The sequence below is a fragment of the Lithobates pipiens genome, unplaced genomic scaffold (genome assembly GCF_037356315.1).
Source record: "Lithobates pipiens isolate NorthernLeopardFrog02 unplaced genomic scaffold, aLitPip1_a1.2 Scaffold_41, whole genome shotgun sequence".
NCBI lineage: Eukaryota > Metazoa > Chordata > Amphibia > Anura > Ranidae > Lithobates > Lithobates pipiens.
Window position 1 is genome coordinate 4,202,032 of NW_027507861.1, and position 26,806 is coordinate 4,228,837.

Here is a 26,806-nt window from a genome sequence, read left to right on the forward strand (position 1 = left end):
CGTAGGCCGCAAGATGGCGGCGTCCGGCCTGTCTCGCCGCCCGCCGCCGCAGAGCGAAAACAGCGGCGGATCCAACAAAAATAACGGCTCCGGAGCTCCGATGTCCCACTGGTGGGATGGAGAGGTCGGCGGGCAGAACAGGGATGCGGAGGACGAGGATGGGGTAAGATTGAGCTAGGCCTCGGCGGAGCTCTCCCCAGACACATCCGACGACCTCGACTTCCGGCCACGCCCCTGAATTGGACATTTTTTTCCCCCTACCGGCCCTCTTTCTTTAACACACTGCAAAAAGAAACTAGATATGCCCGATTCGGAAATCTTCAGATTTACACAAATCTCACACTATTTGAATTCCATTTGAACTTCTAAACCACTTCCTCCTTTTATAACGCAATATGAGCAATGGTGTGCGCAGGCTACGGACCAGAGGGGGGCATCTCCCTGATCTACACGGCTCTTATGGGGACGGACAACAAGCCCCCTTATGCTCGGCCATGGGAAGCTGATTTGGGATGCTCATGGGAATCGAAACAGTGGTTTGGGGCCTCGACGAGAGCTCACAAAGGTATCCTTAATGTTTCGCTAATTGAGGCAGGTATCAAAGTCTTATTTAGATGGTACTATGTTCCTTCCAGGCTGGCAAAAATTTTTCCGGGTTCCTCGCCAGTGTGCTTCAGAGGTTGTGGTCTGGGAGGAGATATGTTTCATGTCTGGTGGTCCTGTCCACGCATCCGCTCCTTTTGGCGGAAAGTGTTTTGTACGGTTAGTTCTATTACAGGGACTGCCTTACTACCACACCCCAGTTTAGCCTTACTAAATCATTCCGTCCCGGCTCTATCCAAACATTTACAGCAACTGGCGTTTTTTGTTTTTCTTGGGGCTAAAATCACGATAGCTAAGGCCTGGAAGAAACACACGGTTTCCTATAAGATGTTTAGATCTAAGGTAACATGGATTATGGTACAAGAACAAGTAGTGGCCAAGTGGAACGACAAAACGGAGAGATTCCGGTTGACCTGGGAACCTTGGGCGACATTGTGTAATATTTCTCTTATTCCAGGAGTGCAGCCTGGTACTTTGTCTTCTGGGGCAGGTAACACTTGATTAAGCTTATTACATTGTCTCTCTTTCTCCTTTCCCCCCTTTCTTTTTTCACACGTTTTCTCTCTTCCCTTCTTCTTCACCTCCCTTGGTGTAATGGGATGTGCCCCACATGGGGTTCTAAGAAAGACAGCAGCCATGTTCTGGGCTGGCTATTGGCCCAAAAATCCTTTAGGCATCTCAGGTAATTGAACTTTGTAGGGATGGGACGGGAGTGTCCTGGTCTTGGCGAACGGGCCTAGCCCCTGGTCTGCAGATTGATCCCGTTTGGGGCGCCAGGGGACCTGAGGCTCGTGTGCTTTGACTAGACATACTCCCCTTTGGGGGCTAAACTTGCTGTTATGGGTTCAAGATAATACCAATGTTATGTCAATGTACTTCCTGTTGGCTTTATAGATTGGTTTTGTTATATTCTGGTCTAGATCCATGTATGTCTAGCTTGGCTGTACTTATGTACGGGTGGATTTAGCTTGTATGTTTTGAGGAATGTTTATCTTTACTGTTCTGATGAAAATCTTCAATAAACATTATTAAAATCAAAATACTTGCACATATAGAAAGCATAGTATAGTGCATTTCCACTGTGCAGCATTGTGACTGCTGAGCGGTTCTGCAGCGATACTACAAAGAGTGACAAATGCAATTAGAAAAAAGTATTATAACTGGTGTGATAGACCAGTGGCCCCCAAAACGACAGATTGAAGCAGGGTGTTATATACCTTCTTCAACATATACTGCACTTCTCTAGAGACTTTTGTCACAGGGTCATTTAAAAAATGACCGGCAGAGGAAGAGGCAGGCCCTTCCGCAGGGGTGGTAGGGGTAGGGCAGGAGCAACAGGCTTGAGCCAAAGTGACAAATTGCAGAAGGTGCGTTTAATTACGTCAAAGGACGCACCAGACTTGGATGAGTGGCTCGCTCAGCCTTACTCTTCTGCACCCTCCTCATCCTCTCGATCTGCACCCTCTTCTTCACTCTCTGCTGTGTGCACCCCCAAAGACACTACCACCCCCAAAGACACTACCACCACCACCACCATATACCCTCCGCTTGAGTCACAGGAATTATTTTCCGATCCATCATAAGACATTGCCGATGCGCAGCCATTCTTGGAATTGGATCAGGAAGAGGAGGTAGCAACAACTGCCACTCAGCAGTCTGACGACAGTACCCAGATCAGCCCAAGGAGGAGGTTGGTCCCCGGTGTTGCTGCCTACTCCAAGATCTCTACTGGGGAAGGTGAAGTCGATGATGACGTGTCTAGTGATGTCACGTGGGTGCCCACAAGATAAGAAGAGGAGGGGAGTTCAGTGTGTTGCCATATGCAGCCTTTGCAGTCAACGCATAAGTCGCGGTAAGCCCAACACTCACCTAGGGACGACCTCCTTAAGAAGGCACATGAGCTAACATCACCGAGCCCAGTGGGAGCAACAGAACACCCAAAGCCACACTCCAGGCTCTCACCGTCCAGCCTCTTCTACTTCTCCTTCTCCTCTCTACTCAGAATTGTCCTCCACTCCACCTTCCATCACGCCAAGCTCACGTTTTTCTGCAAAAAGGCAGGCTTCCGTGGGCCTAATGTTCGAGCGTAAAAAAATGATGACGCTGGATAACCCTCTTGCCCAACGGTTGACGGCTGGCTTGTCAGAACTCATAGCCCGCCAACGACTGCCATATAAACTGGTGGACTCGGAGGCCTTTCGCAAATTTGTGGCCATTGGAACACCACAATGGAAAGTCCCAGGAAGGAAGTGTTTCCCAGAGAAGGGCATCCCAGAGCTATATGGCCATGTTCAGCGGCAAGTGAATGTATCTCTGGCACACAGTGTCGGTGCCAAGATGCATCTGACCACAGACACGTGGTCTAGCAAACACGGGCAGGGAAGGTATATAACTTTTACTGCCCACTGGGTGAATCTTCTGACGGCCGTCAAGCATGTAACCTGTGGCACCCGTGTAGATTTTATTTTACCCCCATGGAATGCATGCAGGCCTGACTCTTCTTCTCCTCCTCCTCCTACTCCATCCTCCTCCCTCTCCTCCTCGACTGACTCCAGCCTTTTCCGCTGCTAGCGTCTCTTCCGCTGCGCCTCCCAAGTTCCCCAGAACCTATTTGACATGCCAGGTGAGAAGTTGCCATGCCGTGCTGCGTCTGTTGTGCCTGGAAGCCAAGAGCCACACTGGCCCGGCACTCCTTTCAGCTTTGCGTTCACCGGCAGATCAGTGGCTAACACCGCTCAATTTGACAGTTGGTAAAGTGGTGTGTGACAATGGTGCCAATCTGCTTAGCGCATTGAAACAGGGCAAAATCACGCACGTGCCATGCATGGCACACGTCTTAAACTTGGTCGTGCAGCGATTCGTTGTCAAATACCCTGGGGTCCAGGACATCTTGCAGCAGGCAAGGAAAATCTCGGTCCATTTCAGAAGATCTTACACTGCCATGGCTCGTCTTGCTGACATTCAGCGGCGACACAATCTGCCGGTCAGACGTCTTATTTGCGATTGCCCGACGTGATGGAACTCAACCTTCTACATGCTTGATAAGCTGCTCCAGCAGAAATGTGCAGTTAACGACTACCTGTACGAACTCTGTGGCAGAACAGGTTCTGGGAAGCTGGGGTTTTTTTTCACCGTACCAGTGGCTGCTCATGCGTGACGCATGCAGACTTCCGCGGCCATTTGAGGAGATCACCAAACTGGTCAGTCGCAGCCATGGCGCCATCAGTGACATCGTACCTTATGCCTTCTTTATGGAGCGTGCATTGAGTTGTGTCATTGATCAAGCCATGGAGGAGCAGGAGCAGGAAGATGAGGAAGTCGCAATGCTGGATGAATTCCCAGGGGGGGCTACTCTATCTGAGACAAGCCAACAAGAGGAGTCAGATGAGCATGGTGCCAGGACGGATGAGGAGGAGCAAGAAGAGCATGCTTTAAACCTTTCTGAGACCCCTGTTGTCCGTGGATGGGGAGAGGAGGATGACATTATCCTGGATGATGAGCAGGAGCCAGGCCACCACACTGCTTCCAGTTTAGTGCAAATGAAGGGCCTTCATGCTCCAGTGTTTTAACAGGGACCCCTGTATAAAAAGCATAAAGATCAAGGACCAGTACTGGGTGGCAACGTACTTAGACCCCCGGTATAAACACAAAATGGCGGAAATGTTACCACCATCACAGAGGGCCCTCAGAATGGAGCACTTCCATGCCTTGCTTAGAGAAATGCTGCATTCTGCTTTTGCGTGCGCTGGCGGAGGAGGAATTCCCACTCCCAGAGAGAGTTGCGGGTACCAATCCAACAGCGTCTGCAAGAAGAGGCCGTTTTGAAGATGTGTTGGTGACTTCTGATATGAGATCATTCTTTTAGCTGGCCCATCGACAGGTGATATCCGGATCCAGCATCTGGGAATGCCTAGACTGACAGATGTATGACTACATCGGGTTAACGGCCGATGTGGACGCTCTGAGGAGTGATGAACCCCTGGACTACTGGGTGGGCAGGCTTGACCTCTGGCCAGAGCTTGCCCATTTTTCAATGGAACTGTTGGCTTGCCCCTCGTCCAGTGTCCTGTCCGAAAGGATGTTTAGCGCAGCAAGGGGGATCGTGACCGATAAGCGTACTCGCCTTGCTCACAACAGTGTTGACTACCTCACATTTATAAAAATGAATGAGGCATGGATCTCGGCGGAATTCAACACATGTGACCAGTAGACCATGTATATGCATAACTCTATAAACAATTTATTTAATCTAGCACACAGACCTTTTTTCTACCTTTGGCTCACTTCCTTGTACAAAAAAAGTACACCGTACTATATGCTCGTACCCTCCTGTTTGAAGAGGTTGAGCGGTGTCATATTTTTGGGTCCCGCAGCTAGTTGTTGGTATCAGTGCTGCTGTAGGTGCTCTCTATCTTTGTGCTGGTGTGGTGTCAGTGCTCTCTATCACGGTGCTGGTGTCAGTGCTCTCTATCAGGGCGCTGGTGTCAGTGCTCACTATCACAGTGCTGGTGTGGTGTCAGTGCTCTCTATCACGGTGCTGGTGTGGTGTCAGTGCTCTCTATCACGGTGCTGGTGTGGTGTCAGTGCTCTCTACCTGCAGCGAGTTGCTGGTATCAGTGCTGCTGTCAGTGCTCTCTATCTCGGTGCTGGTGTCAATGCTCTATGTCTTGGTGCTGGTGTCAGTGCTCTCTGTCACGGTGCTGGTGTCCGTGCTCTCTATCAAGGTGCTGGTGTCAGTGCTCATTCTCTATTGCGGTGCTGGTTTCAGACAGTGAGGGAGATAGCAGCGGAGAAGCCAATCATCAAGTGCCAGTAACATGGTTTAGGATCAGTACTGGACTGGCACCTCTGGACCACTGCAGTGGAGCCCTGCATAGGTGGGGGTAAGGGCCGGGCAGAGGGAGGGGCTCAAGAACAGGTTGGCACACTGGGACACTGGCACAGGACTGCGCTGCCCTGACTGTGGCACTGATCATCTCCTGCACCCCCTTCATAGTTTGCCCTGACCTTGCCTCTCCTCCATGGCCTTCATGCGCTCCTGAATTGTCAAAATTTCACAGATAAAAAAAGAATGATTGTCGTTGTCGATCCCAGATTCACTTAATTTTTGTTATATCAGTGTCCATGTTGTGGGACTATGTGTGCACAGCTAGTAAGTAGTTTGTGGCTGAAAATATGACCTGGAGGTTTTTAAGGTTCACATGCCATTAAAGTCAATGCGGTCCGCCGTGAACCTTGCGGTTTTTGAACATTTGGGCACGTTCGCGGATCGCGTTCACGAAAAGTGCCTTGGGAAGTTCATCCTTTACTATTGTGGATGGCTTTGTAAATTATTGTGAGTACTTTGGATTTTATTTGTTGGGTGAGTGGAAGCCAGTGGAGGGATTGGCAGAGAGGGTGGAGGACACTGAATGGTTGGTAAGGCGGATGAGTCTTGCAGCGGCATTCATTATGGACGGGGGAGGAGTCTATGTAAAGTTAGTCCAATGAGGAGGGAGTTGCAGTAATCGAGGTGAGAGATAACCAGGGAGTGAAAAAGAAGTTTGGTGGTGTCATTAGTTAAAAAGGGACATATTTTAGAGACATTGTGGAGGCGGCATGATTTGGACAGGGATTGGATGACGGCCTGAAAGGACAGTTCAGACACTAAGGTTACCCCTGGCACCCTGGCATGTGGGGACGGACTGATAGATGTGCCATTGATCTTGACAGAGAAGTCAGGGAAGGGGCACATGGGGGGGGGGGGGAATCGTAAGAGCTCAGTTTTCAATAGATTGAGTTTGATGAAGAGGTTTGACATCCAGGCTGATGTGTCTGTTAGTAGATCAGTGATGTGTGAGGAGACTGATGGGGTGAGCTGAGGGGCAGAGAGATAGATTTGGGTGTCATCGGCATATAAATGGTAGTGGAAGCCATGGGAGGCCAAGGAGGACGTGTAGATTGAGAATAGTAGAGGTCAAAGGACCCCAATGGTAAAAGATGTTGGAGAGGAGGAAGTGGAGTTCTAAGTGACACTGAAGGTGCGGTGAGATTACAATTAAGATTACCAGGCCTCTTACTAAATACCTTGGACTGTCTACTTTCAGAAAAAGGGGTCATTTGGGGGGTATTTATACTGTCCTGGCTTGTCAGGGTCTCAAGAAATGAGATTGTCCGTCAGTACATCCAGTGTGATCAATTTCCAGTGATTAGCACCAAAGCTTGTAGTCTCTATTGAGTAATTGTCATTCGAAGTGTGACAGCGCTGATAGATGAAAACTGGTCTGGGCAGGAAGGGGGTGAAAGTGGCTGGTAGGCAAGTGGGTAATTGAACAAACTGAAGTTAGAAGAGTCCCAGCATGCCCTGTATACATTGTATATTATACACAGGAGGACTACAACTCCCAGCATGTCCCATATACATTGTATATTATACACCAGAAGACTACAAGTCCCACAATGTCCCGTATACATTGTATATTATATACAGGTGGACTACAAGTCCCATCGTGTCCTGTATACATTATATATCATACACAGGTGGACTACAAGTTCCAGAATGTCCCGTATACAATGTATATTATACAACAGAGGACTACAAGTCCTAGCATATCCCGTATACAATGCAAATTATACACAGGAGGACTACAAGTCCCAGCATATCCCGTATACATTGTATATTATACACAGGAGGACTACAAGTCCCAGCATATCCCGTATACATTGTATATTATACACAGGAGGACTACAAGTCCCAGCATGTCCTGCATACATTGTATATTATACACAGGAGGACTACAAGTCCCAGCATGCCCCGTATACATTGTATATTAGACACAGGATGACTACAAGTCCTAGCATGTCCTGTACACACTGTATATTATACACAGGAGGACTACAAGTCCCAGCATGTCCCGTATACATTGTATATTATACACCAGAGGACTACAAGTCCCAGCATGTCCTGTATATATTGTATATTATACAGCGGAGGACTACAAGTCCTAGCATGTCCTGTATACATTCTATATTATACACTAGAGGACTACAAGTCCTAGCATATCCCGTATACATTGTATATTATACACAGGAGGACTACAAGTCCCAGCATGTCCTGTATACATTCTATATTATACACTAGAGGACTACAAGTCCTAGCATATCCCGTATACATTGTATATTATACACAGGAGGACTACAAGTCCTAGCATGTCATGTACACATTGTATATTATACACAGGAGGACTACAAGTCCCAGCATGTCCTGTATACATTGTATATTATACACCGGAGGACTACAAGCTCTAGCATATCCCATATACATTGCAAATTATACACAGGATGACTACAAGTCCCAGCATGCCCCGTATACATTGTATATTATACAAAGGAGGACTACAAGTCCTAGCCTATCCCGTATACATTGTATATTATACACCAGAGGACTACAAGTCCCAGCATGCCCCGTATACATTGTATATTAGACACAGGAGGACTACAAGTCCCAGCATGTCCTGTATACATTGTATATTATACACCAGAGGACTACAAGTCCCAGCATATCCCGTATACATTGTATATTATACACCAGAGGACTACAAGTCCTAGCATGTCCTGTACACACTGTATATTATACACAGGAGGACTACAAGTCCTAGCATATCCCGTATACATTGTATATTATACACCAGAGGACTACAAGTCCTAGCATATCCCGTATACATTGTATATTATACACCAGAGGACTACAAGTCCTAGCATGTCCCATATACATTGCAAACTATACACAGGAGGACTACAAGTCCCAGCATGCCCCGTATACATTGTATATTATACACAGGAGGACTACAAGTCCTAGCATGTCCTGTACACACTGTATATTATACACAGGAGGACTACAAGTCCTAGCATATCCCATATACATTGCAAATTATACACAGGAGGACTACAAGTCCCAGCATGCCCCGTATACATTGTATATTATACACCGGAAGACTACAAGTCCTAGCATGTCCTGTATACATTGTATATTATACACTGGAGGACTACAAGTCCCAGCATGTCCTGTACACATTGTATATTATACACAGGAGGACTACAAGTCCCAGCATGCCCCGTATACATTGTATATTATACACCGGAAGACTACAAGTCCTAGCATGTCCTGTATACATTGTATATTATACACTGGAGGACTACAAGTCCCAGCATGTCCTGTATACATTGTATATTATACACAGGAGGACTACAAGTCCTAGCATGTCCTGTACACATTGTATATTATACACAGGAGGACTACAAGTCCCAGCATGTCCTGTACACATTGTATATTATACACAGGAGGACTACAAGTCCCAGCATGTCCTGTATACATTGTATATTATACACAGGAGGACTACAAGTCCTAGCATGTCCTGTACACATTGTATATTATACACAGGAGGACTACAAGTCCCAGCATGTCCTGTACACATTGTATATTATACACAGGAGGACTACAAGTCCCAGCATGTCCTGTATACATTGTATATTATACACAGGAGGACTACAAGTCCTAGCATGTCCTGTACACATTGTATATTATACACAGGAGGACTACAAGTCCCAGCATGCCCCGTATACATTGTATATTATACACCGGAAGACTACAAGTCCTAGCATGTCCTGTATACATTGTATATTATACACTGGAGGACTACAAGTCCCAGCATGTCCTGTACACATTGTATATTATACACAGGAGGACTACAAGTCCCAGCATATGCCGTATACATTGTATATTATACACCGGAAGACTACAAGTCCTAGCATGTCCTGTACACACTGTATATTATACACAGGAGGACTACAAGTCCTAGCATATCCCGTATACATTGTATATTATACACCAGAGGACTACAAGTCCCAGCATGTCCCATATACATTGCAAATTATACACAGGAGGACTACAAGTCCCAGCATGCCCCGTATACATTGTATATTATACACTGGAGGACTACAAGTCCCAGCATGTCCTGTATACATTGTATATTATACACTGGAGGACTACAAGTCCCAGCATGTCCTGTATACATTGTATATTATACACAGGAGGACTACAAGTCCTAGCATGTCCTGTATACATTGTATATTATACACTGGAGGACTACAAGTCCCAGCATGTCCTGTACACATTGTATATTATACACAGGAGGACTACAAGTCCCAGCATGTCCTGTATACATTGTATATTATACACAGGAGGACTACAAGTCCTAGCATGTCCTGTACACATTGTATATTATACACAGGAGGACTACAAGTCCCAGCATGTCCTGTACACATTGTATATTATACACAGGAGGACTACAAGTCCCAGCATGTCCTGTATACATTGTATATTATACACAGGAGGACTACAAGTCCTAGCATGTCCTGTACACATTGTATATTATACACAGGAGGACTACAAGTCCCAGCATGCCCCGTATACATTGTATATTATACACCGGAAGACTACAAGTCCTAGCATGTCCTGTATACATTGTATATTATACACTGGAGGACTACAAGTCCCAGCATGTCCTGTACACATTGTATATTATACACAGGAGGACTACAAGTCCCAGCATGTCCTGTATACATTGTATATTATACACAGGAGGACTACAAGTCCCAGCATGTCCTGTATACATTGTATATTATACACAGGAGGACTACAAGTCCAAGCATGTCCTGTACACATTGTATATTATACACAGGAGGACTACAAGTCCTCGCATATGCCGTATACATTGCAAATTATACACAGGATTACTACAAGTCCCAGCATGCCCCGTATACATTGTATATTATACAAAGGAGGACTACAAGTCCCAGCATGTCCTGCATACATTGTATATTATACACAGGAGGACTACAAGTCCCAGCATGTCCCGTATACATTGTATATTATACACCAGAGGACTACAAGTCCCAGCATGTCCTGTACACATTGTATATTATACACTGGAGGACTACAAGTCCCAGCATGTCCCGTATACATTGTATATTATACACTGGAGGACTACAAGTCCCAGCATATCCCGTATACATTGTATATTATACACAGGAGGACTACAAGTCCCAGCATGTCCCGTATACATTGTATATTATACACTGGAGGACTACAAGTCCCAGCATATCCCGTATACATTGTATATTATACACCAGAGGACTACAAGTCCTAGCATGTCCCGTATACATTGTATATTATACACAGGAAGACTACAAGTCCCAGCATGTCCTGTATACATTGTATATTATCCCCCGGAGGACTACAAGTCCCAGCATGTCCTGTATACATTGTATATTATACACAGGAGGACTACAAGTCCTAGCATATCCATTATACATTGTATATTATCCCCCGGAGGACTACAAGTCCCAGCATGTCCTGTATACATTGTATATTATACACAGGAGGACTACAAGTCCTAGCATATCCATTATACATTGTATATTATACACCAGAGGACTACAAGTCCCAGCATGTCCTGTACACACTGTATATTATACACTGGAGGACTACAAGTCCCAGCATATCCCGTATACATTGTATATTATACACAGGAGGACTACAAGTCCCAGCATGCCCCGTATACATTGTATATTATACACCGGAGGACTACAAGTCCTAGCATGTCCTGTATACATTGTATATTATACACCGGAGGACTACAAGTCCCAGCATGCCCCGTATACATTGTATATTATACACCGGAGGACTACAAGTCCTAGCATGTCCTGTATACATTGTATATTATACACCAGAGGACTACAAGTCCTCGCATATCCCGTATACATTGTATATTATACACCGGAGGACTACAAGTCCCAGCATGCCCCATATACATTGTATATTATACACAGGAAGACTACAAGTCCTAGCATGTCCTGTATACATTGTATATTATACACAGGAGGACTACAAGTCACAGCATGTCCTGTATACATTGTATATTATACACCGGAGGACTACAAGTCCCAGCATGCCCCATATACATTGTATATTATACACAGGAAGACTACAAGTCCTAGCATGTCCTGTATACATTGTATATTATACACAGGAGGACTACAAGTCACAGCATGTCCTGTATACATTGTATATTATACACCAGAGGACTACAAGTCCTAGCCTATCCCGTATACATTGTATATTATACACCGGAAGACTACAAGTCCTAGCATGTCCTGTATACATTCTATATTATACAAAGGAGGACTACAAGTCCCAGCATGCCCCGTATACATTGTATATTATACACAGGAAGACTACAAGTCCTAGCATGTCCCATATACATTGCAAATTATACACAGGAGGACTACAAGTCCCAGCATGTCCCGTATACATTGTATATTATACACCGGAGGACTACAAGTCCCAGAATGTCCTGTATACATTGTATATTATACACCGGAGGACTACAAGTCCCAGAATGTCCTGTATACATTGTATATTATACACCGGAGGACTACAAGTCCCAGAATGTCCTGTATACATTGTATATTATACACCGGAGGACTACAAGTCCTAGCATGTCCTGTATACATTGTATATTATACACAGGAGGACTACAAGTCCAAGCATGTCCTGTATACATTGTATATTATACACAGGAGGACTACAAGTCCCAGCATATCCCATATACATTGTATATTATACACAGGAGGACTACAAGTCCAAGCATGTCCTGTATACATTGTATATTATACACAGGAGGACTACAAGTCCCAGCATATCCCGTATACATTGTATATTATACACAGGAGGACTACAAGTCCCAGCATGTCCTGTATACATTGTATATTATACACAGGAGGACTACAAGTCCTAGCATGTCCTGTACACATTGTATATTATACACAGGAGGACTATAAGTCCCAGCATGTCCCGTATACATTGTAGATTATTCACCAGAGGACTACAAGTCCTAGCATGTCCCATATACATTGCAAATTATACACAGGAGGACTACAAGTCCCAGCATCTCCCATATACATTGTATATTATGCACTAGAGGACTACAAGTCCTAGCATGTCCCATATACATTGCAAATTATACACAGGAGGACTACAAGTCCCAGCATGTCCTGCATACATTGTATATTATACACAGGAGGACTACAAGTCCTAGCATGTCCCGTATACATTGTATATTATACACAGGAGGACTACAAGTCCTAGCATGTCCCGTATACATTGTATATTATACACAAGAGGACTACAAGTCCTAGCATGTCCCGTATACATTGTATATTATACACAGGAGGACTACAAGTCCCAGCATGTCCTGTATACATTGTATATTATAGAGTGTAGTGAGTCATGTCTGTGTCCCCCCCCCCCCCCCCCGGTGTGTATGAAGGCGCCCCTCCCCCATGGAGGGTGTTATCTGTCGTAGGAGAAGCTTTTCCTTATCTCGGGGGTCGGATTTCCCTGTGAAATGTAGAAGAAGGTGGAGGGCCTTGATTGGTGTGTTGGTTGGGGGGTGTATCCAGTGGTGGGAGGACGGAGGGGGAGGGGGGTCTTTCGGTGATGTGCTGCCGGCAGTGGAGGGATGATTTCCTCTCTGAACCCAAAGATGTCACTTTCCAGGAACCCCAAATAAAACTGCCCCCAGGTAAGTGTCCGATATCGGAAGATACAATTCATACTTCAGTATCTTTAGGTGTTTGCGGGGATTCGTTCGATGGTTGGATGGTCGGGGTGACTTCCACCAAAGTGTGACTTTATTGTCATCATAGAAACAATGTAAAAAGTCTAAACGTTCAGTGGAGGGAACCCCAAATATAAGTGTAGCACTGACCCCCCTAAGGAGCATTGGGCCTGCACTCCGCCTATCAACCCCAGAAAATGCCCCGACCTCCCCCCCCCCTCCCCCGGCACAACCGTGTAGTAATGTTCCTGTGAGGCCCAATGATAAAGGAGGACGTGGTATTATCACCCTGTACTGGATATTCACCGTCACCTTCGCTCTCCATCACTCCACCAGCTGAAGTAACAGAGATCGAGTCTCACACAAGTTATAGATTAACCACATAAACTGTTCACTGAAGAAACTGGCTTCACACATTAGACACGTTCCAACACAACCAATAAAAGTAATAACGATCAACGTGTATATGAAAGCCATAGACTCAATAATGGTCACTAGAGGAGCACATGGAGACCGGCGAAGAGAGGGACTTATCTCCAATATGATAAAGCCCTGATATGGAGCCCCTTCCCACTCCAACCAAACCTGCGGAAAATACCAACATGCCAAAATACCAAGCACCATGCAGCATTGAAATCTGCCGCGTGCCCACCACCGGACTTTCCGGCAGACTAGGTCCAACGGTCTTCCCAACTGACTTTCCGAATAAGCCTTGCAGGAGGTAAATGTATTGTGTGCGCTGTAATATTTTGTTTTCCTATCTCCATAGTCTTCCATGTCTCATGTGTCCTCACATCTCCATAGTCTTCCATGTCTCATGTGTCCTCATATCTCCATAGTCTTCCATGTCTCATGTGTCCTCATATCTCCATAGTCTTCCATGTCTCATGTGTCCTCGTATCTCCATAGTCTTCCATGTCTCATGTGTCCTCGTATCTCCATAGTCTTCCATGTCTCATGTGTCCTCATATCTCCTTAGTCTTCCATGTCTCATGTGTCCTCATATCTCCATAGTCTTCCATGTCTCATGTGTCCTCACATCTCCATAGTCTTCCATGTCTCATGTGTCCTTGTATCTCCATAGTCTTCCATGTCTCATGTGTCCTCATATCTCCATAGTCTTCCATGTCTCATGTGTCCTCGTATCTCCATAGTCTTCCATGTCCCATGTGTCCTCATATCTCCATAGTCTTCCATGTCTCATGTGTCCTCGTGTCTCCATAGTCGTCCATGTCTCATGTGTCCTCGTATCTCCATAGTCGTCCATGTCTCATGTGTCCTCATATCTCCATAGTCTTCCATGTCTCATGTGTCCTCGTATCTCCATAGTCTTCCGTGTCTCATGTGTCCTCATATCTCCATAGTCTTCCATGTCTCGTGTCCTCATATCTCCATAGTCTTCCATGTCTCATGTGTCCTCATATCTCCATAGTCTTCCATGTCTCATGTGTCCTCGTATCTCCATAGTCTTCCATGTCTCATGTGTCCTCATATCTCCATAGTCTTCCATGTCTCATGTGTCCTCATATCTCCATAGTCTTCCATGTCTCATGTGTCCTCATATCTCCATAGTCTTCCATGTCTCATGTGTCCTCGTATCTCCATAGTCTTCCATGTCTCATGTGTCCTCATATCTCCATAGTCTTCCATGTCTCATGTGTCCTCATATCTCCATAGTCTTCCATGTCTCATGTGTCCTCATATCTCCATAGTCTTCCATGTCTCATGTGTCCTCGTATCTCCATAGTCTTCCATGTCTCATGTGTCCTCATATCTCCATAGTCTTCTATGTCTCATGTGTCCTCGTATCTCCATAGTCTTCCATGTCTCATGTGTCCTCGTATCTCCATAGTCTTCCATGTCTCATGTGTCCTCACATCTCCATAGTCTTCCATGTCTCATGTGTCCTCACATCTCCATAGTCTTCCATGGCTCATGTGTCCTCACATCTCCATAGTCTTCCATGTCTCATGTGTCCTCACATCTCCATAGTCTTCCATGTCTCATGTGTCCTCGTATCTCCATAGTCTTCCATGTCTCATGTGTCCTCGTATCTCCATAGTCTTCCATGTCTCATGTGTCCTCATATCTCCATAGTCTTCCATGTCTCATGTGTCCTCGTATCTCCATAGTCTTCCATGGCTCATGTGTCCTCGTATCTCCATAGTCTTCCATGGCTCATGTGTCCTCGTATCTCCATAGTCTTCCATGTCTCATGTGTCCTCGTATCTCCATAGTCTTCCATGTCTCATGTGTCCTCGTATCTCCATAGTCTTCCATGTCTCATGTGTCCTCACATCTCCATAGTCTTCCATATCTCATGTGTCCTCACATCTCCATAGTCTGCCATGTCTCATGTGTCCTCACATCTCCATAGTCTTCCATGTCTCATGTGTCCTCACATCTCCATAGTCTTCCATATCTCATGTGTCCTCACATCTCCATAGTCTGCCATGTCTCATGTGTCCTCACATCTCCATAGTCTGTCATGTCTCATGTGTCCTCACATCTCCATAGTCTTCCATGTCTCATGTGTCCTCACATCTCCATAGTCTTCCATGTCTCATGTGTCCTCACATCTCCATAGTCTTCCATGTCTCATGTGTCCTCCCATCTTCATAGTCTTCCATGTCTCATGTGTCCTCACATCTCCATAGTCTTCCATGTCTCATGTGTCCTCACATCTCCATAGTCTTCCATGTCTCATGTGTCCTCACATCTCCATAGTCTTCCATGTCTTATGTGTCCTCACATCTCCATAGTCTTCTATGTCTCATATGAAGGAATGAATGAAATAATTTGTATAGCGCACAACACGAACTGAATCGCCTCAAGGCGCTGTGATGAGCTTTGTTGTCCAGGTTCTAGAAGAGGAAGGTCTTGAGTTTTTTCCTGAAGACCTGGTGGTTTTCTTCCAAGCGGATGTTGGTCGGTAGAGCGTTCCATAGCCGTGGTCCTTGGACAGAGAATCTCAGTTTCCCCCTTTGATTTGTTTTCTCGAGTAGGTATTAAGGAGCGTCTCCATGCATGCATTTGTGGGTAAGGCAGAGGGTCTTGAATGTGATCCGATTCTTTACGGTTAGCCAATGTAAGCTCCTCATCGAAGGAGAGATGGATTCACAGGGTTTTTTCCTGTTATCAGCCTGGCCGCCGTGTTTTGGATAAGTTGTAAGCACGCAAGTTGATATTGGCCTTTATGACAAAATCGCACCCCTGTCCTGCCCAGACCTAACCACTTCCATCTACAACACCACGCTGTCATCCTCCCTAGACGTACTCGCTCCTCTTTCTACACGCAGAACAAGGCCCTGTCCTCCACAACCCTGGCAAACAGACGACACCAGAAGTCTTAAGAGCCGTGCTCTTGAGCGAGCGTGGCGTAAATCTAAGTCCCTGCAAGACTTTACCCTCTACAAATCTGCCCTTCTCAAATACAACTGCTAAACAAACCTATTACAACACTCTCATCAAAACCCTCTCATCCAAACCTCGTCAACTCTTTTCTACCCTTAATTCCTTACTTCACCTACCACTGCCCCCACCCACCAACTTGCTTACCGCTCAACAGATTGCCAACCATTTCAATAGCAAAATTGACACAATTCGCAAGGTGATATCCAGCATTCAACTTCCTCCCCTACCCAACACATCAGGTTCAACACCACGCTCAATACTCTCCTCTTTTTGCCCAGTTACCACAGATGAAATTGATAAACTCCTCTCCATGGCCCACCTCACTACCTGCTCCCTGGACCCCGTCCCCTCACAATTACGACCACCCTCCCACTCTATCCTTAACTCCCTAACCCACATCTTCAACCTCCCCCTCTCCTCCGGCACCTTTCCTTCCCCGTTCAAACATGCACTGGTTACCCCCATAGTCAAAAAAACCCTCACTAGACCCCACCTGTTTGAACAACTTAAGACCCATCTCCCTGCTCTCGTTTGCCTCCAAGCTCATCGAACGGCTTGTCCATGACCAAATGAGTCACTACCTCATGGACAACAACCTTCTGGACCCCCTACAGTCTGGCTTCCACCCACAACATTCTACTGAACCTGCCCTACTAAAACTCACCAATGACCTACTAACTGCTAAAACCAATGGCCATTACTCCATACTCATACTTTTAGACCTCTCTGCTGCCTTTGACACAGCTGACCACCTGCTCCTCCTAAGCAAATTATGCTCCCTTGGCCTCCGTGATTCTGCCTTATCCTGGTTTTCCTCCTACCTATCTCACTGCACTTTCAGTGTCGCTTACATCTCCATCTCCTCTGCTCTCCTTCCTCTTTCTGTTGGGGTACCCCAAGGTTCTGTCCTTGGGCCCCTCCTATTCTCTCTCTATACCTCTTCCCTGGGCCAGTTGATAAACTCCCATGGTTTCCAATACCACTTCTATGCCGACGACACCCAGATCTATCTCTCCACTCCTCAACTCACCCCCTCAATCTCCTCACAGATCTCCAACTTACTGTATGACATATCATAGTTTCATAGTTAGTAAGGTTGAATAAAGACACCAGTCCATCCAGTTCAACCTGAGTGTCTACAATTGTCCCTATCCCTGTACATTACACACTCACATTGGTCCCTACCCTCAAGGAGCCCACAATCCAAGGTCCCCATTCATATACTAGGGCCAATTTTGGACAGAAGCCAATTAACCTACCTGCATGTCTTTGGTTTGTGGGAGAAAACCGGAGTACCCAGGGGAAACCCACGCAGGCACAGGGGGAACATGCAAACTCCAGGCAGGTAGAGTTGTGGTTGGGATTCGAACCAGCGACCCTTCTTACTGCTAGGTGAGAGTGCTAACCACTACACCACTGTGCTGCCCATTATGGATGGATCCGCTCAGTATGGATGTCACACCACTTCCTCAAACTCAATCTTTCTAAAACTGAGCTTGTTATATATCCTCCTTCACGATCCCCCCCCTGTGACTTCACCATTAATATCAACAACACAACCATTGGTCCCTCCACACATGCCAGGGTCCTGGGTGTAATCCTTGACTCTGACCTCTCCTTCAGCCCCCACATCCAATCACTGGCTAAATCCTGCCACCTTCACCTCCGCAACATCTCCAGAATTTGACCCTTCCTGGCTAATGACACCACAAAGCAACTAATTCACTCCTTGATTATTTCCCGCCTTGACTACTGCCACTCTCTCCATAATGGCCAACCCTTAAGCAGGCTATCCCCCCTTCAGTCTATTATGAATGCTGCTGCAAGACTAATACACCTCACTAATCGTTCTGTGACTGCTGCCCCTCTCTGCCAATTCCTTTCTCTGGCTTCCCCTACCACACCGTGTAAAATTCAAAATGCTAACCATAACATACAAGGCCATCCACAACCTCGCTCCCATCTACATCACCAACCTCATCTGCAGATATCGCTCAAATCGTCCCCTCCGCTCCTCTGAGGACCTCCTGCTTTCTAGCTCCCTTGTTACCTCCTCCCATGCTCACCTTCAAGACTTCTCCAGAGCCTCTCCCATCCTCTGAAATTTCCTGCCCCAGTCTGTCCGCTCAGCCCCTACCCTGTCCACCTTTAAGAGTTCCCTGAAAACTCATTTATTCAGGGATGCCTATCCCACACCCACCTAACTGTCCCCGAGCCACCCCCATCAAATCATTCTCTGCAGCTATTACCTTTTGTACCACCACCCCCTCCCCTTAGAATGTAAGCTCTACGAGCCGGGCCCTCCTGTACATTTTGTATTGTACTGTAATTGTGTTGTCCCCCCTATACATTGTAAAGTGCTGCGTAAACTGTTGGCGCTATATAAATAGATGATAATAATAATATTGGGGTAATCCTACGTAAAGGGAGTTTGCGTAGTCAAGTCGTGAATTAATGACTATTCCAACTACCACTGTTTTTTCCTTCTTTGGGATGAAAGGGATGAGTCTGAGTAGCAGGCGGAGGAGATGGTGAGAACCACTGACTACTGCTCCTATTTGAGCATCCATTGACATTTGTGAGTCAAAAGTGACCCGGAGACTCTTGGCCTTGGTCTTTAGGGAGATGGTCTGCCCAAAGATGGTGGGTGGTGTCCAGGGGGTCTTGGTTCGGGAATTTTGGTTTGCATGTAGGATAAGAAGCTCTGTTTTTGATTCGTTGAGTTTGAGGGAGTTGGTGGTCATTCAGTCTTCTATCAAAGTGAGGCATTTTTATAGTTGTTGATGAGGGTCTCTTTGTCCGGTGATACAGAAGTAAAGTTGCATGTTGTCGGCGTACGAGTGGAAGCAGAGGTCTGATAATCTGATGATTTTGAGGAGTGGGAGGATGTATTGTGTTGAAGAGGACTGGCGACAAGGGCGATCCTTGAAGGACTCCGCAAGTGACTGCCCTGGTTTCAGAGGTGAATTCTCCTAGTTTCACTGTCTGTGAATGATTTCCTGGGAAGGACGCGAACCATTGAAGATCTCAGCCTGTGACTCCTGCTACTTCTGTGAGGCGGATGAGTAGAGTATTGTGGTCCACTGTATCAAACGCTGCACTGAGGTCCAACAGTACCAGGAGACATGATTCTCCGGCATCTGCTGCTTCGAGGGCGTCGTCCCATATCTCTAGGATTGCTGTTTCTGTTCCATGGCCCGGGTGGAAGCCTGATTGTAGAGGGTCCAGGAGTTTGTGTGTATCGAGGCAGTGTTGTATCTGTTGTACTACCGCTTTCTCCATGATATTGGATATGGTGTTGAGGCTTGTTATCGGCCTACGGTTGTTTGGGTCCTGAGGGTCGAGGTTGGGTTTCTTTAGCAGGGGTTTGACGATGCCTTGTTTGAGGGAGCCCGGAACAATCCCTTATTTAAACGATTGGTTTATGAGGTGCGTTATAGTGGGAGCCACAATGTCGGAACATTCTTTCAGGAGTTTTGTGGGAATGATGTCAATTGGTGATGTACTGTCTCGTAGTTTTTTGATGTTTTTAGTGGTGTCCGTGGTAATTGAGGTCAGAGAAAACTTTGGTGGTTGTAGGATGTTGGTGTAGATATCTTCTTTTTGCTTTTGTTGACTGAGGTTGGTTGTTTTTTTCTGATGAATTGTTTTCCTGATGGTTTCGATTTTGTCGATGAAAAAATCTGACAACTCATTGCAGAAATCTTGGGTTTCGTTTGCTGGGGGCTCTAAGCATACCAGGTTCATCGATTGAGTGACTATTTTAAAAAGTTCCAGAGGGCGGTTTAAGGCCATTGAGATCGTATTTGAGAAATGATCCTTTTTAGCTTTGAAGATTGCTTTGTGATAGATTGGTTTTCCTCTGTAGGATTTCTTCTCCATGTTCTTTCAGTTCTTCTGCGTTCTTGCTTTAGTAGAGAGAGGGAGCCATTAAAACATTCCCGAGTTTTTTCTCCCGATGAGTGTCCTGCGTTTTGGAGCTACTGAGTCTGCTGCTTGTAGTAATACCTTGTTCAGGGAGCTGAGTGTTTGCACCGATGAATGGCTTAAATTCAGCGTTATTTCCTGGGATAAAATGGTTTTGAAGGTTTCGGAGTGTAGTTTCTTCTGCGATCTGGTCCAATGCGTTGTTGTTGCAGGTTTCCGTTTTTCGTGGGCGGTATTGGAGGAGATTTTGAATTTGATGGCGTGGTGGTCCGTCCACGGTAATGTCATGTTGTCGAGTATGTCAATGTCAATATTTTGTTTGAAGATGAGGTCCAGGGTGTGTCCTGACCCATGTGTGTCCTGACCCATGTGTGGGAGCCTTTATCAGTGGAGACCCAGTTCTTCCAGTTGGTTGATGCAGGCGGCCACGATAGGGTCTTGGGGATTGTTTGCCCAGAGGTTAAAATCCCTGAGTGCCAGTACGTTTTTGGATTTCAAGGTGTGTATTGCAATGAATTGCGTGAGGGGTGTAAGAAGATTAGTCTTTGGTCCAGGCAGTCTATAGCATAGTAGAATGTGAGTGGTGTCATGGGGTGTTGATTGAAGATTTAGCGTCAGTGTCTCCATAAAAGGCACTGGGTTCTGTAAAGTTGGTTTGGTGAGCACCAGTTGAGATTTAAAGATCACTGCTAGGCCTCCTCCTTTTTTTCCTTTCCGATGCTCGGTTAGGATCCTGTAGTTCTTCGGCACCAATTCAGTGAGGATGGTGTTGCAGTCAGGAGTTAGCCAACTTTCAGTGTTGAAGAGGCAATCTATGTTGTTTTCGGTAATGAAGTCGTGTACTTCCAGTCTGTGTTTGACTGTAGACATGGTGTTAATCAAAGCACATGCTAATTGTTGTGGTTGGGTAGATATCTTCCTGTGTTTGATGGTTGATTGTCGGCCGGTCTTTAGTAGTTGTTCTTTTTGTAGGATTTTTTTGTACGGAAGGTGGCAATGTTGAGGTGGTATTCCTTAGTCTGTGGAGAACATCTGCTGAGTATTTGAAGTTGCACATGGCGCGAGGATGAAGTTGATAGTACTAGGGGGACTAAGATGATGATCCTGATCAGGGTTTTTATCAGCCTTGCCGCCGTGTTAAGGCTATTTGTAAGCACGCAAGTTGATCTTGGGTCACCTATGCGGAAGGAGTTTTTATATTAGGGTCGTGAATTGCTAGCTGTTCCAGCTACCTTTTGCTTGAAGCGAAGATCCTAGACTAGAAGAATACTGCTGGTGAAGCTGAATGGTTGTGCTAAAGAGGGTGTGAAATAATTCTGGAGGGGTGGTGGAAGGGGGGGGGGGGCTGCTGACCTACTGCCCTCCCGTTTGATCCAGAGGAAGGCAAAAAAAACCCTAGCTGTGCCAGCCAATAGCACCAGTGGGGAAAAAAATTCCTTGCTGACCCCCGGAGGCGGTCGGACCGCAAGACCCTGGATCAACCGCTGGGGGGGAGGGGGGTTAAGAGGGGGTCCCACGAGCTTACCTGATTGTGGTGGTCCTGGTTAGCTGTGAGGTGGTCCTGTTGTGGTGGTCCTGGCTTGCTGTGTCACTTGGCACGTCTGGGGTGCGGTCCGGTTGCTACAGGCAGCAGTGTTCTGGGTCTGGAAAGACCCTTCAGCCTGCTGGGAGGAGGGAGGTAGGGTAAGCTGGGAGGTGGGCTCACGTGGGCTGGGGCTCAGCCCCAGCCAACGGTCTACCTTGTCTAGCTAGCTAGAGCATTGGAGGCGACCAATGGTGGCTGGGGGTGTTGCCCACCCTGATGACCTGCTGGGGAGGTCCGGGGGCTGACTCCAGGTCCTGGTGAAGTTGAGTTGCAGTACCTGGAGGGGCTGGGTGGACCAAGATCGCTGCCGGGCTAGACCGGAGCCACGGGCTATCCTAGTCTCGGCTCCTGGTCCTGATGTGGGGTCGTTCGCCGATGCGGGTGGGTCCGGTTGGCTTGGGTGCCCAGGCCTGCCATGGCAAATGGTTGTGATGAAGGGGCGAGCTGATAGCAGGTGATGAACAGTGAATGATCTGGGCTAGGCCGGAGCCGTGGTGTTTCCTGAACGCCTGCCTGGAGCGGCTAGCGGACAGGCGGCAGTGTCAGACTGTGTGCTGTGAGGTGGCTGGGGGGAGCACGTTCCTAGACCCTCGTGCCCAGGGGGTGCACTATAATTGCTGGTTCAGGCTGCTGGAGGTCCCGGGGAGAGCTGTGGCTGTGGCTGGAGAGGCCGGAGCTTGTGGACAGCTTGTGACGGATCTTCTGACGGCACGTCTGCTCTGTCTTCCTAGCGTGAGTGAGAAGAATCCAGATATGAGGTTGTCTGTCACAGAGTATATGTAGAGTCTTCCATGTCTCATGTGTTTTAGTGTGTCAGCACTGGTGTCAAGCTATGTGACTGAGTGTCCCTATAGATCCCATAAGAGGTGTTAGTATAAGTGACATGTAGACGTCATAACTCCACAAAGCTCGGAACCTCTTATGTCAAACATTCATTCACTAAATCCATAAAGTCATGTATGGACTTTGAGTGACAAGCACACTTGTAAGGCTGGCCATACATTATACACTTTTCAATTCATTTAGATTTCAATTTAATTTAGATTTTCATTCAATTTCATTTAGATTTGCCTTCAACTATGTATTGCAATGGCCTACCTGATTACATACAAATTGAAAGGGTTTAGGTTTGACCTCGTATTAAATGGTTTTGGTAAATCTAAAGGAAAGTTGAACAAGAAAATTGTATAGTGTAATCCCTCTCAGAATATTCCGCCCTCTTGTTGCAGAGCCTTGGATTGCTCTGAGGGAGGATACGAGTTCCACCCATACCCCTTCTTGTCTGTAGAGGGTTTGTGTCTGGACAGCCCCCTTCATGGCTGTTTATACATTGTATATTGGACACGGGGGGGCTACAAGTCCCAGCATGGCCTGTATACACTGTATATTATAGGGTGGAGGTGAGTCTTGTCTGTGTCCCCCCCGGTGTGTGTGAAGATGCCCCTCCCCCCCATGGAGGGTGTTATCTGGAGAGGGCGCTGTCCTAGGAGAAGCTTTTCCTTATCTTGGGGAGTCAGCCTTCCCTGTAAAATGTAGAAGAAGGTGGAGGACTCTTCTTGATTGGGGTGTTGGTCAGGGGTGTGTCCAGTGGTGGGAAATGTCTCTGGGAGGATGGGGGATGGGGGATATTGGTGATGTGCAGCCGGCAGTGGAGTGATGATTTCCCCTCTGAACACAATGGGGGTGGGGGGGATTGGATAAAGCTGCTGCTGCACTTTTCTGGTGTTAATCCCTCATGTGAGTGTATTGCACCCAATTCATTAAGCATTTTCCGGCCTCTTGGCTGTGAGAGCGACTCATGCGCCACAACCAGGTAGGTCTATAATGCACCACTTTACCACTTAACTCTACCATACTTTGTGCTGTAGAGTTGGGCAAACGGTTTGGTCTAGGCATGAGTTCAGGCTGAACATTGGCTGTTCGCATGTACATTGAACAACCGAATTATCAGGGCATTTAACGGTTTGTTCGGCCCGCTGAATCACCACAATGCACTGCACCAGCACACAATGCATTGGAAGCTCTGATTGGCTGAAGCAATGAAAGCTTTGCCCAATCAGGGCACAGAGCACTGTCGGAGCCCATCAGTACTGCTAAGGATGGGCCACCAGTGCCACCTATCAGTACCTCCTGCTCAGTGCCCACCAGTGCCACCTATCAGTACCTCCTGCTCAGTGCCCACCAGTGCCACCTATCAGTACCTCCTGCTCAGTGCCCACCAGTGCCACCTCATCAGTACCTCCTGATCAGTGCCCACCAGTGCCGCCTCATCATTACCTCCTGATTAGTGCCCACCAGTGCCACCTCATCAGTAGCTCCTGATCAGTGCCCAGCAGTGCCGCCTCATCAGTAGCTCCGGATCAGTGCTGTCTCATCAGTAGCTCCTGATCAGTGCCCACCAGTGCCACCTCATCAGTAGCTCCTGATTAGTGCTGTCTCATCAGTAGCTCCTGATCAGTGCCCACCAGTGCCGCCTCACCAGTAGCTCCTGATCAGTGCTGTCTCATCAGTAGCTCCTGATCAGTGCCCACCAGTGCCACCTCATCAGTAGCTCCTGATCAGTGCTGTCTCATCAGTAGCTCCTGATCATTGCCCACCAGTGCCGCCTCACCAGTAGCTCCTGATCAGTGCTGTCTCATCAGTAGCTCCTGGTCAGTGCTGTCTCATCAGTAGCTCCTGATCAGTGCCCACGAGTGCCGCCTCATCAGTAGCTCTTGATTAGTGCTGTCTCATCAGTAGCTCCTGATCAGTGCCCACGAGTGCCGCCTCATCAGTACCTTCTGATCAGTGTCCACCAGTGCCACGTATCAGTGCTGCCTATCGGTGCTCATCAATGAAGGAAAAAAAAAATCCTGTTTGCAAAATTTTATCACAAACTATGAAAAAAAATATTTTTCTTCCAAATTTTTAGGGTGTTTTTTTTAGCAAAATAATAAATAAAAACCCCAGTGGTGATTAAATACCACCAAAATAAAGCTCTATCTGTGTAAAAAAAAAATGCTAAAAATTGTATTTGGGTACAGTGTAGAAGGACTGAGTAATTGTCATTGAAAAGTACAATAGCAGTGAAAGCTAAAAATTGGCCTGGGCAGGAAGGAGGTGTGTGTGTTAGTATGCACGTGTCTAGGGGACAGGAACAACACCGGAGCAGAGATTCTTGCAGCTCTGCAGAGACAGGCCCAGAGGTGGTTCACGCCATGCCAGCTGGAGCCAGGAATGGTTGTGTGCGATAACGGCACAAACCTCCCGTCCGCCCTGAGACAGGGAAAGTTGACACATGAGCCATGCCTGGCACCTGTCCTCCAATTTTGTGGTCCAGCATTTCCTAAATAAGTACCCAGGCTTGGGAGCTCTACTAAAGCAGGCCAGAAGAGTCTGTAGCTATTTCAGGTGGTCATACACAGCCAGTGCTCGGTTGGCTGAAATTCAGAAAGGCAGAGCAGTGGGACAAAGAGGAGGTCTTCCTTTCCTCTCAAGGGCCACTTTATGCAGACAGCCCAGAACACGCAGGAGGAGGAGGAGGAGGATTCAGATTTTTCTGTTTTGGAGGCATTGAAGCAAAGAAAGACATATGTTAAACCTTAAGAGATGGTTTTCCCTCCCCAGGACTAGGGATGAGCTTCGAGTTCGACTCAAACTCATGTTCGACTCGAACATTGTCTGTTCGGAGAACAGTGAACAATTTGGGGTGTTCGCGGCAAATTTGAAAAGCCGCGGAACACCCTGTACAAGTCTATGGGAGAAATCTAAAGTGCTAATTTTAAAGGCTAATATGCAAATTATTGTCATAAAAGGTGTTTGGGGACCCGGGTCCTGCCCCAGGGGACATGGATCAATGCAAAAAAAAGTTTTAAAAACGTACGTTTTTTCGGGAGCAGTGATTTTAATAATGCTTAAAGTGAAACAATAAAAGTATAATATTCCTTTAAATTTCGTACCTGGGGGGTGTCTATAGTATGCCTGTGAAGGGGCGCATGTTTCCTGTGTTTAGAACTGTCCCTGCACAAAGTGTCATTTCTGCAGGAAAAAAAGTCATTTAAAAATCACTCGAGGCTAAATGAATTGTCAGCTTCCGTAGAACAGTTAATGAAAGTCATTGATAAAAAAAAAAAATGTGTGGGGTTCCCCCAAATTCAATTACTAGGCCCTTCAGGTCTGGTATGGATTTTAAGGGGAACTCCATGCCAATTTTTTTAAAAAAAGGCGTGGAGTTCCCCCTGAAAATCCATACCAGACCCTTTATCCGAGCACGTGACCTGGCAGGCCGCAGGAAAAGAGGGGGGGACGAGAGAGCGCCCCCCTCCTGAACCGTACCAGGCCACATGCCCTCAACATTGGGAGGATGCTTTGGGGGTCTGTGACCCCTCAAAGCACCATGTCCCCATGTTGATGAGGACAAGGGCCTCATCCCCACAACCCTGGCTGGTGGTTGTGGGGGTCTGCGCGTGGGGGGCTTATCAGAATCTGGAAGCCCCCTTTAACAAGGGGACACCCAGATTCCGCCCCCCATTTGAAATGGTAAGGCTGTACAAAAGTGTAACAGAATGTTAACAAAGACAAACACACCATTGAAAAATTCCTTTATTAAAAATAAAAAATAAATATAAAAAGATTCCAG

At 46.7% G+C, this 26,806-nt stretch overlaps 1 protein-coding gene across 2 annotated transcripts in view; it reads left to right on the forward strand.

Annotated features, from left to right (window-relative positions):
• The window catches only part of LOC143956794 (uncharacterized), a 79,619-nt gene that overhangs the window by 23,522 nt on the left and 29,291 nt on the right, over nt 1-26,806 (forward strand). The window contains exon 2 of one of the 2 annotated variants that reach the window (XM_077466969.1): nt 977-983. In XM_077466969.1, coding sequence (XP_077323095.1) covers nt 977-983 — 7 coding nt within the window. Of the gene's footprint in view, nt 1-976; nt 984-13,138; nt 13,227-26,806 lie in introns of those variants that run through there. The other variant, XM_077466968.1, reaches the window with a different exon arrangement.